The sequence below is a fragment of the Vulpes lagopus genome, chromosome 11 (assembly GCF_018345385.1).
Source record: "Vulpes lagopus strain Blue_001 chromosome 11, ASM1834538v1, whole genome shotgun sequence".
In the NCBI taxonomy this organism is placed as follows: domain Eukaryota; kingdom Metazoa; phylum Chordata; class Mammalia; order Carnivora; family Canidae; genus Vulpes; species Vulpes lagopus.
This window is the reverse complement of record NC_054834.1, coordinates 95,617,260-95,630,478: the sequence shown is the minus strand read 5'-3', so window position 1 is coordinate 95,630,478 and position 13,219 is coordinate 95,617,260. Positions and strand designations below refer to the sequence as shown.

Sequence of the window (13,219 nt, the reverse complement as noted above, 5' to 3'; positions counted from 1 at the left end):
TCTCCCTGCTAGCCACTAGTGTACTGGATATTCTGCTCAATAGAATTAGGTTGAGGTAACCTAGATAACCAGTTATACTACATTGTGTTGTCAATAGCTGCCATGCATTTGTCCCACATTTTAAAAATATCAAAGCCTATTGCTTTAACAAAGATATAATCCTTCTAAAAAAAATGAAACCCAAACTCCTCTATCTACTAACTAATACATGAATATAAGATATGTTATACAGTATAAGTTTTCTACTGAAATCTCATCAACATTGTGTTCCAAACTGCTCGTGTAGGAATGGGAACTTTCCAAAGTGATCTTTTTTCAGGGGCATATCTTCATCTCCTCACTGTAGAACCCTCAAAAAGCAGGGATTCCTTTTGATTTTATACTGTGTTTGGTCATCATTAGATACAACAAATGAGTATGTGTTCCATTTGTGCCTCTAAAATAGACTCTTTCCAGGAAGGGAAGAACAGATTGGGTTTACCATGGCTATTATTAAAAGATTCAGGAGATAGAAGTCTAGATATGAAAAATGTACACTTTCTCAGTGGAAACAAAGCTGTAGACATGGAATAATATGAAAATCTAATGGTAACAAATACCTAGTTTAATCTAGTAAGAGTTGGAGCTTTACCTGGGTGTTCAAATTAAATCGGGAAAAATTTTGATATTCCTTTCAGATACTGCAGAGAAAGTGATATTAATACTCAAGGGTGCTAGAGTAGGGTAGAGTTTGAAGTAAAAAAAAAAAGGATATGGTATTATTAGTTTTTATGCCATTTGGTGATAGACTCTTGAAGCATCTAGTTTCTGTAGTAATAGATGCTCTTTAAATGTAAACTCATGTTTTTTTTCTGAGAAATGGACCTTCACATGTATTTGGCAGCAGGTATGGTAGTCCCTTCTGGAGGTAGGTAAAGGGTTAATAGAAATACTTTCTTGCTTGGAAAAACTGAGGAAGTCACCTAGGAAACTAATGATCCAGTTGGAAGTAGAACCTAGCAGTCTGGGACTGAGTCTACATGCTATGTTGGTTGGGACTTCCTCTGCTAAGTTCCTGTTGTTGAACTTTTTGTTGTTGTTGTTTGTTTTCCTTTGTTTTCTCTTTTGGTCTCTTAGTTGTTCCTCTTCTTTCTCCCCAAGTTTTCCTTCACTGAAAAACTCTTTACTTCCACAAGTCTCGCCATTGTTTTTGTTCAGTTATACACAAGGAATTCATTGTTTGGTGGGAGTCCTTCTAAAAGCCTCTCTGACTTCACTTTAAGAACTGTGCAGGTGAAACTCAGCTATCGAGGACTTTTTTTTTCCCTGACAATAAAAATGTTTGATCTCAAGCCTATTAAGTTGGAAGCAGTGGCTCCTGCTGGGCTGGAATCCTTGGAATCAGGATGTCGTTGGGCTGATGGTAGGTGGGCTGTGTCACAGGGCTGATGGCTTGTATACCTACAGGAGGAGTTCTCTGGCCACACCGTTGGTACAGCAGCTCCTTCCAGGCTCATTCATGGAACAGGCATGGCGGCAGTCTTGGAGAAGAGTGCCAGCCCCGGTCAGAGGTAATTTTGTACTGCAGAAAGGTGAACAAGACCAGTAGGAAGCTCCCATAAGGACCAGGGGAGGGATGAGGGTGGATGAGATGGGGAGACACAGTGTGGGCTGCTGGGGAAATTAAAACCTCTATTAAGACATATTTACATAATATATATGCTTCAATGTGTATTTCATCTAGTCCTATCATCATAAGTGACTGATACAGCTAAACTGACTAATGTTATATGTCTGTGAACATTTTTACTTAATCACAGTTGTCACCATTACCTGCCCTCCTGACAAATCGTTCTCCTTTCCTTTGAACAAAGAGAACATAATGACAGGCTACTTTTGTATCTGGCCCCAATTCCCTCATCAGAGGAATTCTAAACCATCTCTTTCATAAGCCCATGCTCTGCAGGAAGTGAAAAAGTGGTCTATTGTTTTCTATTTGTCAGAAAACGAATGGATTCCTATATCCCATAGCAATACTAGTCTAGTATAAAACCTGAGATCACGATCTTGCTGCCAATAAGATGTGACTGTCATAGCCCTTTCATCCAGGCCAGAACTATGGCCACTGAAATAGTACTCCAAGGAGTGCTGTTTAGAGCTAAAGACCCTTGTTTGCCACTGGAAAGACGGGATTCTCTCTGGGGGAAAACACTATGCAGTTTCAGTTAGATGCATTGGGAATATTTGAGATGATTGGGGTTCCCTTTCATGTCATGCAGAACTTGATAAAACTGGGTAAGGTAAGAACATCATCTGTTTGAGCTATTGCCTCACACAAGTAGAAGCTCTCCAGTTCTGGAGCTTTTGTATAATTTTTTTTTTTTTTTTGATAACACATCCTGGTAAAGTGGTAATTATGAATTGGACTTTAAAACAATAGTTGTACTAATTATTTTTGTAAGCTTCCTGAATTAGCCTTAGGCAATTGGTAGTGAAAATAAGAGAAGGGAAGTGGAACACATCAAGAGGTGCCAAAGTAGGTTTGAAATTTTGTTTTTCCTAGTAACTATAGTTGTAGCCTGTGACATAGTTAAAATAATTAAAAGTGTCTGGGGGGTGGTTAACAAAACACAGCACATATTAATGGTCATAATAAAACCATACACAAAGCTGTCAATGACCACTTTGTGAGAAGTAGGAAATGTTGAAACAAATACTCATGGAAACTGACACTTCAATATTTGGGGAGATCATTATGAGTAATTTAAGCTATCATTTTAATTATTTCAAAGATACTCCAAGATCTTATTTAGAGGTTGTTAGAAAGTTTACAAAATAGGATTTTAGTTAAAGTTTTTATAATGGGACTTTTAAAAATGTAGATTAGACATTGTGATTTTAGTTCATAAGTATCCATTTTGTGATAATAGAAAAACAGTTTCATAATTAAGTAAATTTTTGTAGTTTGAAAGCTTTTGAATCTTTGTATTTGATTAGTTTCACACTAATAATCTAATATTTTCTGATCATATAGAGGAAATTCAGTTTTATTCCACCGTTATATAAAACTTATCTAGGTAGCAGTATGTGCATTTCTTACCAAAGAGTTGAGTTTCAGGATTTGTGACCTTTAAAATGAAGGTTATCATAACATAACTTATTCCCTTTCATAATCTTAATATTTAAATATATAGTAACTTAAGTTATTCTATTCTGTGTTCCATTAATTTCTTCATATTTCCTTAGTTTTAGACTCCCTTAGACCTTAAAAATAGGAAATCAAAGTAATTAGCTTGGGAATAGAACAGCTAGTTAAAGGAGATCATAAAAATCTTTGTTGATTTCATAGTATATTTAGCTCTAAATATATTTTGTAATCCTTATTATTTTAATTATCTCATAACCTTTAACATATTTTCCAACTGTTGAAATTCCATATAGATTTAGGGGTGGTTAAAAGCCAGGAAGAATCCCAGGAATTCTTTTTGTTCTTAGAAACAAAACCCCATATATTTAATAGTGTTTATGGAAGATGAAAATAATTTTAACATGGTTTGAAAACTCTGACACAGTGTTGCTAATTAGGCAAGAAATAAATGCTACATTCTATTTGAAAGACGAGAATCCCATCTCCCCAGTGACATCCAATGCCTTCTTCCAGCTTACTGATAGCTGTGACCTATTCAGAACTGTTACATTGAGTCCAGACTGGTAGGATTTCCAGTTTGGGATTCTTACACTATTTTCCACCTTATCCCAGTAACAATCTTTTATCAAGAGAAAAAGGTATATAAAACTAAAGGGAATCCATTAAACCATTACAATATGAGATCGATATCTTATTTAATGAATTGCAGAAATTAGAGAAATAACATAGTTGGAGATTATAAAACATTAAACTTCTATTTATTAATTAGTAAAATTGATAGCTATGGACAGTAAAACACTTCCACTAATATAATTGGCATAAACTTGAAAATAATTTTGTTTTTATGACATCAGTAAAACAGGCTTCCTGCTTTCTTAACTTTGTTAATGATTTTTTTTTTTTTTTTTGGCATGAGCTTCTAAATTAGGCTATTCAGTCTATGCTTGTTAAAGTACCAGTCATTTGTGAATTGACTTTTATAGTAAGTGTAGAAGTGTGTAAGAAAGTGACTGACATTGTAGTGCATGAAGACAAGCTGTCAGAGGGTTTTGGTTGTATATTACATAGCTTTACTTGTTCCTATCTAAAAGTTAGTGTACTGTGTTTAGTCCTTCTTTATTTAAAAGTGAATCACTAATTTCACTTATCTTAAAATATTTTAATAGTTGAGACTAATAATCATGCTTTTTATGGGGATTTTGAAGCTTTGTGTCAAGACCATATTTTTGACAATATCAGAAGCTTTTAATAAGGTGCTTGCTGCTGAGCTAATGATATGCTTTTGGTAGTATTTCTTATACCTATCTTCAATAGACATTCAGGCTAGTGTGAATGTAATAATCAAGCCTCAATCAAACCATACTTAGTATGACAAATATTGCATTATACTGTAATTTAGGTATTCATGCTTCTGATAAAGGGCTTAATTCGACTCCTTGAGGAATCGGGAAAACACTATTGATTTTATTCTGGAATGCAAAGTAGCAGCCATTTATAGTGCAAGATATAAATCACTTCCTAATTAAAATTAAATCAAGAGAAATTAAGAATCTCATGGCCTTATATGTAATGGTACACAATCTTAAGTGTAAAATTATATTTTGTATCAATTGTGTTCCTGTGCATGGGTTTCTGGGCACAAAAAATTTTGCAGCTAATCTTAATAGAAGCAGATAATATTGACTTAAAATTTCTCTTAATTTCTTTCTGTAGGAACATTGCAGTGGACTAAACTACTTATTCCAGATATAATTTATTTATTTTTGTTTTCCCTTTTAAGAAAATGTCAAAGAAATTTTTGGACAGACTATTATTCATCATCATATCCCTTTTAACTGGGACTGTGAATTTATCCGACTGCATTTTGGGCATAATCGGAAGAAGCATCTTAACTACACAGAATTCACACAGTTTCTCCAGGTGAGCTTAGTTTTCATAACTCGTTTAAATAATGCCATTTCTCCTCTACTTCCTTCCTTTTTAGTTTTAAGTTTTTTACCAAAAAATAGCAATTCTCTGTAGCATTACACCCCCATTTTCCATTTCCCACTCCCAGATGCAGCTTTTAAAACTCTCATAACTGTTCTTTCAAAGACTACTTCCATAGCTTTAAATAATAAACATGTGTTGGCTCTTCTATTTTTTTTAAATCTCCTTTTTTAATTGCAGTATTCTCCAAATTAGTGTTTTCACTTTCTTTGAATAAATACCCAGTAGTGGAATTACTGGATTGTGTGGTATTTCTGTCTTTAATTGTTTCAAAGAATTTCCATACTGTTTTCTACAATGGCTGCACCAATTTACATTTCCACCAACAGTGCATGAGGGTTCCCTTTTCTCTACATCCTCAACAATACTTGTGATTTCTTGGGTTTCTAATACTGGCTGTTCTAACAGATGTGAGGTAATAGCTCATTGTGTTTTTTTTTTTTTTCTTTAAAGATTTATTTATTTATTTTAGAGCGTGGTGGGGAGGGGTGGAGGGAAAAGGTGAGAGTCTTAACCAGACTCCATGCTGAGCAGAGCCAGAGGCAGACCTGGATCCCTTTACTCTGAGATCACAACCTGAACTGAAACCAAGAGTTGGATGCTTAACTGACTGCGTTGGCCATCTGGATGTCTTTGAAAAAATATCTATTCATTTCCTCTGTTTTTCAATCATATTATTATTTTTTTTGGTGTTGTATAAGTTTTTAAAATATATTTTGGATATTAACCCTTTATTGGATGTATGATTTGCAAATATCTTCTCTCATTAAGTACATTGTCTTTTTCTTTTGTTGGTGGTTTCCTTTGCTGTGGAGAAGCTTTGTATTTTGGTGTAGTCCTAATAGTTTATTTTTGCTTTTGTTTCCCTTGCCTCAGGAGACATATTTAGATAAATGTTGCTAAGGCCAATGTCAGTGAGATTACTGCCTGTGTTTTCTTCTAGGAATTTCATGGTTTCAGGTCTTACATTTGGGTCTTTAATCCATTTTGAGTTTATTTTTGTGTGTGCTCTAAGAAACTGGTCCATTGTCATTCTTTTGCATAGTTTTGTCCAGTTTTCCCAACACCCATTTATAGAAAAGACTGTCTTCTCCTCATTATATTCTTTCTTGTTTTGTTGGAGATTAATTGATCATATAATTGAGGGTTTATTTCTGGGCTCTCTATTCCATTCCATTGATCTATGTGTATTTTCGTGCCAGTACCATACTGTTTTGATTACTACAGCTTTGTAATTCATCTTGAAATCTGGAATCGTGGAACCTCCAGCTTTATTCTTCTTTCTTGAGATTACCTTGCCTATATGGGTTTGTCTTTGGTTGTGTACTCTACATTAAAAGTTTTCACTTTTAGGTCTTTTTCACTGAATTTGAACTGTGGAAGATTAGGAGCTGGTTCTTTCACCTCTCTCTCTTTCTTCCACAAATTTAGATATTTTCTTTCTCCATCCCCCATATAATTATGTTATGATTCTGCTTAGATCAATAAACATTTTAATTACTATAATTTTATAAATATTGTGCATGACTAAAATGATTACTTTTCTTACGATTTCTAGTTTTTCTTATTTGTTTAGTTTTCTATGTATTAATGCTAATTCATTCTTAAATTTTGCCTCGGTTATTAACATCTCATTTTAATATGTTTACAACATATTAGGTATTCTGTCAATTTCATCTTCTTGGAGCTCTCTAGGAGTTTTTTTTTTTTAAATCAAGGTAAAATTCACTTCACATAAAATTAACTACATAGAAGTGCATAATTTAGTGGCATTTAGTACAATTCAGTGTTGTGCAACTACCACCTTTGTCTTATTCCCAAACCTTTTTTTTTCTGTATATTTTTTTTATTGGAGTTTGATTTGCCAACATATAGCATATCGCCCAGTGCTCATCCCATCAAGTGCCCCCTTCAGTGCCCATCACCCAGTCACCCCGGCCCCCTGCCCATCTCCCTTTCCACTACCCCTTGTTCGTTTTCCACAGTTAGGAGTTTCTCATGTTCTGTCTCCCTCACTGATATTTCCCACTCATTTTCTCTCCTTTCCCCTTTACTCCCTTTCACTATTTTTTATATTCCCCCAATGAATGAGACTATATAATGCCCAAACCTTTTATTACCAAGAAAACCCCTCTGTATTCATTAAGCAGTCACTCCCCATTCCTGTTTCTCCTCAGCTCCTGGCAACCACCAAACTACTTTCGCCTCTGTGGATTTGCCAATTCTGCATAGTTCATATACAGTAGCTCCGCCGTTATTTATAGTTTTGCCTTTTGCAGTTTCAGTGTACCTCTGGTCAACCGTGGTTCAGAAGCAGATGATCCTTCTTCTGATGTATCATCAGAAGGATCCTAATGCTATGTCACAATGCTCACATCATTCACCTAACTTCATCATATCACTTAGGCATTTTATCATCTACATCATCATCATCAGAAGGATGAGTACAGTACAGCAAGATATTTTAAGAAGGCAAGAGAGAAGGAGACGACATTCACATAACTTGTATTGCAATATATTGTTATAATTCTATTTTATTATTTTCGTGATTAGTGTTAATCTCTTACTGTGTACAATTTAGGAATTAAACTTTGTCTTAAGTGTGTATGTATGGGAAAAAAACATATATAAAGGGTTTGGTTCTATGTGTGGTTTCAGGCATCCATTTAGGGATCTTGAAACATACCCCCCATGGATAAGTGAAGACTACTGTTAATGGAATTTATACAATATGACTTTTTATGTCTGGCTTTTTTTTGACTTAGCATAATGTTTTCAAGGATTATCCGTGTTGTAGCATGTATAAGTAGCTTATTTCTTTTTATGGCTGCATAATATTCCATTGTATGGCTATACTATTTTTTGTCCATTCATTATTTGATGGATACTTGGGTTATTCTCACCTTACTTCTTGGCCCTTGCACACACATTAGTGTACATGTTTTTGTTTGAATACTTGTTTTCAAATCTTTTTGAGTCTATCCCTAGCTGTGAAATTGCTATGTCATATGGTAATTTTATGTTTAACTTTTTGAGGAATTTCCAGACTGTTTTCTGTAGCCTCTGCAGCATTTCCTTAGAACTTCCTGATCTGCTTCATGATTGGAGGCTGGATTTTGTACTTTTTTCACAGGTGTCAGTTTATTATCTCCCTTCACCTTCATCGTGGGGAATCTGTTTGTGTTTCTTTTATGTTGAATCTCCTGTTTTCTGGATTCCATGTCTTCCTTTATTATAGTTTACTTCCTCTTTTTGGTGGAATGCTTCCTGCAGGGGCTTCTTGAAGAAAGTAAAATTTTTTTGTGAGACTTCATATCTGAAAACCTCTGCTATGTTTACACTTAGTATGCCTGGGTATAGAATTCTGGTAGAAATTATTTTCCTCCTAATTTTGAGAACATTTCTCGTTTGTTTTCTTGCTGTTTTGCCGCTGAAAAGTCCAGTACCATTCTCAATCTTTTTTTTTTTTTAAGATTTTATTTATTTATTCATGAGAGAGAGACACACACACACACACACAGAGAGAGAGAGAGAGAGAGAGAGAGAGAGAGGCAGAGACACAGGCTGAGGGAGAAGCAGGCTCCATGCAGGGAACCTGATATGGGAGTTGATCCTGGGACTCCAGGATTATGCCCTGGGCTGAAGGCAGGTGCCAAACCGCTGAGCCACCCAGCAATCCCACCATTCTCAATCTTGATTCTGTTTTGAAACATTTTTTCACACCAGTGGGTTTTTCAGATTTTTTTTCCTTTATGTTTTGAAATTTCATGATATTCCTTGGTGCTGGGTCTTTAGTGGGCTCTTTTTTTTTTTTTTTTTTTTTTAAGATTTTGTTTATTCATGAGAGACACAGAGAGGGAGGCAGAGACAGGGGCAGAGGGAGATGCAGGCTCCCTAAAAGGAGCCCAATGTGGGACTTGATCCAGGACCCCAGGATCATGCCCTGAGCTGAAGGCAGGTGCCCAGGCATCCTTTCAGTGGGCTCTTTGAATTTGAAAATTGTTGTTCCTCAGTGTTTTTTTTTTAATATTTTGTTTGTTTATTCATGAGAGATACACAGAGAGAGAGGCAGAGACATAGGCAGAGGGAGAAGCAGGCCCCATGCAGGGATCCCAACGTGGGACTCAATCCCGGGACCCCCAGGATCACGCCCTGAGCTGAAGACAGACACTCCACCACTGAGCCACCCAGGCATCCTTGGGTGATGCCTAAGTGATATGATTCTTAAAAATTCTTAAAAATTCTTAATTTTTAATTCTTAAATTAAATTCTTAAAATTTAATTCTTAAATTTCTTAAAAATTCTTAAAAATTAATTACTCTTTTTTCTTTCTTTCTAGAGCTAGTATATTAAATGTATGATTTAGTTTTTATTCTCTCTCCTGCTTTCCTTCTGAACCTTTTTTTTTTTTTTAAAGTTTATTTATTTATTCATGAGAGACACAGAGAGAGGCAGAGACATAGGCAGAGGGAGAAGCAGGCTTCCATGCAGGAGCCCGATGTGGGACTTGAACCCGGAATTCCAGAGGCAAAGGCAGACCCTTAACTGCTGAGCCACCCAGGCATCCTCCTTTTATTAAGTTTTTAATTGTGTTACATTTTAGATTTTCAGTTCTTTTTAGTTTTCTGAATATTCCTTTTCAAAAATAGTATATTCTGAGTACCTGGGTGGCTTAATGGTTGAACATCTGCCTTTGGCTCAGATAGTGATCCCTGGGTTCTGGGATCGAGTCCCGCATCCAGCTTTCTGCAGGGAGCCTGCTTCTCCCTCTGCCTGTCTCTGTGTTTCTCATAAATAAATAAATAAATAAATAAATAAATAAATAAATAAATAAATAAATAAAATATTTTAAAAAAAGCATATTCTTTTTTCATGGATGTGCTGTTTTCTTTCACTTCTCCAAAGATTTTAAAGACAAGTGTTTGTTGCTCCCCGCTAATGTCTGTTTTCTCCAAGTTTATTTCTTTTTTTTAATTTTTATTTTTTTTATTTATTCATGAGAGACACAGAGAGAGGCAGAGACACAGGCAGAGGGAGAAGCACACTCCATGCAGGGAGCCTGACGTGGGACTCGATCCCAAGTCTCCAGGATCATGCCCTGGGCTGAAAGCAGGTGCTAAACCGCTGAGCCACCCAGGACTCCCTCCAAGTTTATTTCTTTTTCTTTGTTTGGGTTTCTGTTTTTCATGTTATTGGCTCTACACATATCTGATCATCATTGCTTGTCTGCTCATATTTAAAAGTGAGGCTTATTGGGAGCTTCAAGTTCATTATACTACTTCTTAACTCTAGACCTTATTGTAAAGTTTGCTGACTGGACTGTCATACTGGGCACTCTCTAATGTCTGTATGTTCAGATCTTTCCTTTTGCATTGGGGAACAAGAGGATAATCATCTGGCCTCCCACCTGGAATTATTAGATCTGGCTTTTGACATTCTGGTTGCTGAATAAGACAAGAGGGTTGGAGGTCTCAACATTCAGTGTAGAGATGGACTTCCACTGAATTACCTCCTTTCAGGGCAGCCCGGGTGGCTCAATGGTTTAGCACAGCCTTACGCCCAGGGCTTGATCCAGGAGGCCCAGGATCGAGTCCCACATTGGGCTCCCTGCATAGAGCCTGCTTCTCCCTCACCTGTGTCTCTGCCTCTCTCTTTCTCTCTCTCTGTGTGTGTCTCTTACGAATAAATAAAATCTTTAAAGAAATAAAAAAGAATTACCTTCTTTTAACTATGCCTAGTCTCCCCTAGTCCAGAGAATCGTCTATTACATTCTCTAGTCAGTGACCTCTAGTCTTCTGGTGGAGTGGGAAAGGGCGTAATCTGGCTATGGTGAAGCAATGCAGGTAACTAACTGCATTTTAAACACATTTCCATCTAAGCCTCCTATTTGTAGTTTCACCTTCACTTTCAGTTCCAAGGTACTAATCTAGCCAATTCCTGAGTGGTTTGGGAGTTCTGTCATGTACATTGGATTGTTTTTTGGCTTTTTCCATGTCCAGTTTTCTTGAGTTGGTTAAGTCTGTTGTCACTTGCCTTACTGCTCTCTAAGCTTAAAATGTAATTGCTATCTCCTTTTCTGTTCTCTTTGTCGTTGAATGTCTGTTTTGCTTTTAGTTTCTTTACTGTGATTTTAGTGAAGAGTGGAGTTTTAGAAGACAGCAGTTACATGTACTAGGTCATTCTCATTCAATGCCAGTTTCTTTTTTTTTTTTAAAGATTTTATTTATTTATTCATAGAAACACAGAGAGAGAGGCAGAGACACAGGCAGAGGGAGAAGCAGGCTCCATGCAGGGAGCCTGACGTGGGACTCGATCCCAGGTCTCTAGGGTCACGCCCTGGGCCAAAGGCAGGCGCCAAACCGCTGCGCCAGGGATCCCTATTTTATTTTTTATAAGTCTAGGGTATTGTTTCTCTTCATGAGCAGGATCACAGTTTGAAAACTTAATCGGTCTAGGTATTTGTAGAACCTAGTGTTTTTTTTTTTTTTTTTTAAGATTTTATTTATTTGAAACAGAGTGAATGAGCATGAGTTGGGGGGAGGGGCAGAGTGAGAAGCAGACTCCCCTGCTGAGCAGAGAGCCCAACAGGGGACTTGATCCCAGGATCATGACCTGGGGCTGAAGGCAGCCTCTTAACCCACCTAGGTGCCCCCCCAGTGCTTGTTCAAACACTTGCACAGTTAGTGCTGCTTACCTGACTGACATTGTAAAGTGCTCAAATTGGAAAAGTTGAAAATATTATTTATTTGAGAGATATTTAAAAAAGAAAATGACCCCTGAAACTAATACTACACTATATGTGAACAAACTTGAGTTTAAATAAAATCTTGATGGACGCCTGGGTGGCTCAGTGGTTGAGTTCTGCCTTTGGCTCAGGTTGTAATTTGCATCCCACATAGGGCCTCCTGCAGGGAGCCTGCTTCTCCCTCTGCCTGTATCTCTGCCTCTCTCTATGTGTCTCTCATAAATAAATAAATAAAATAAAAAATAAATAAAATCTTGAAAGAAAAAAAATAAGAAAAAGGAAATGTTCTTCCAACTCGTGTTTTTTAAGATTCCTCCAAAGATGGTTTGCTCTTGTCTTTGATTCCCTTGCATTTACTGAATATATTTTGCAATATCTAATTCTACCCTGATATATTAACTATATTACATAAACCTTAGAACTTTAGATAAGAAGCTTCCTTTTTCCCCTTTGTTTTTTGCTTCTCATTTGAATCCTTTATGTTAATTTTTAAACTTTTTATTTTGAAAGACTTCAAATATATTTAAAAATAGAAGAGTTTAATGAACTTCCACGTACCCATCAACCATCTTACCAGTTAGTAACTGTTGACCACTCTTATTTTTGTCTATATTCTATTTTTGTCTGTATTCCACTGTGCTCCTTCCTGAATCATTTGGAAGCCAATCCCGTACATTCTATAGTTTCATCTATGATTTTCACTGTGTATCTTTAAAAGATACATAGGAGTTCTCTAATTGTTAACCTAAAAAAAAAATAAAATAAAATCTATTCTTCTAGCATTATTCTTGCAATGAGAATTCTGCTGTCTTTAATATAAAGGTCCACATTTTCTTCAGTACTGAGTGTCATTAATAAGACCTTATTATGTCCATGGTTGCCACTGGATATTTCTGAGAGGCTGTGACCTATATATGGAGAAGACAAAGAAATGACAAAAACCATGAAAAAGGAGTGAAGGAAAACATATATAAGATAGAGAGTGGACCTGTGTCGTGTCTGTTTCTGATGCTGCTTAGGAATATCCTTTCTGTAGGGAATTCTTTCAATCACATTTTAAGGTTGAAATAAAGGCCTAAAATTCCTGCTTCATTTGAAAGGTGATATGGTTAGAGCAGAGGTGATAGGAAGATGGAGTGAGTAGGAAGAATGAATTAAGTGGAAGAGGACAGAATTCACAAATATGTGGAGATTATACAACATACACCTGAATAATTAATGGATCTTAGAATAAATCAAAAGAAAAGTAAAAAAATCTTGAGACAAATGAAAATGAAAGCACAACATACCAAAATGTATGTGATGCAGCAAAAGTAATTCTAAGAGGGAAGTTTATAGTAATTAACCCATACATTAAG

At 36.1% G+C, this 13,219-nt stretch overlaps 1 protein-coding gene across 2 annotated transcripts in view; it reads left to right on the top strand.

Moving 5' to 3' along the window:
- Positions 1-13,219, top strand: part of SLC25A12 (solute carrier family 25 member 12) — a 99,062-nt gene that overhangs the window by 36,246 nt on the left and 49,597 nt on the right. The window contains exons 2-3 of one of the 2 annotated variants that reach the window (XM_041721756.1): positions 1,447-1,550; positions 4,908-5,047. In XM_041721756.1, coding sequence (XP_041577690.1) covers positions 1,499-1,550; positions 4,908-5,047 — 192 coding nt within the window. In that variant the 5' untranslated portion in view covers positions 1,447-1,498. The remainder of the gene's footprint in view (positions 1-1,446; positions 1,551-4,907; positions 5,048-13,219) is intronic. The other variant, XM_041721755.1, reaches the window with a different exon arrangement.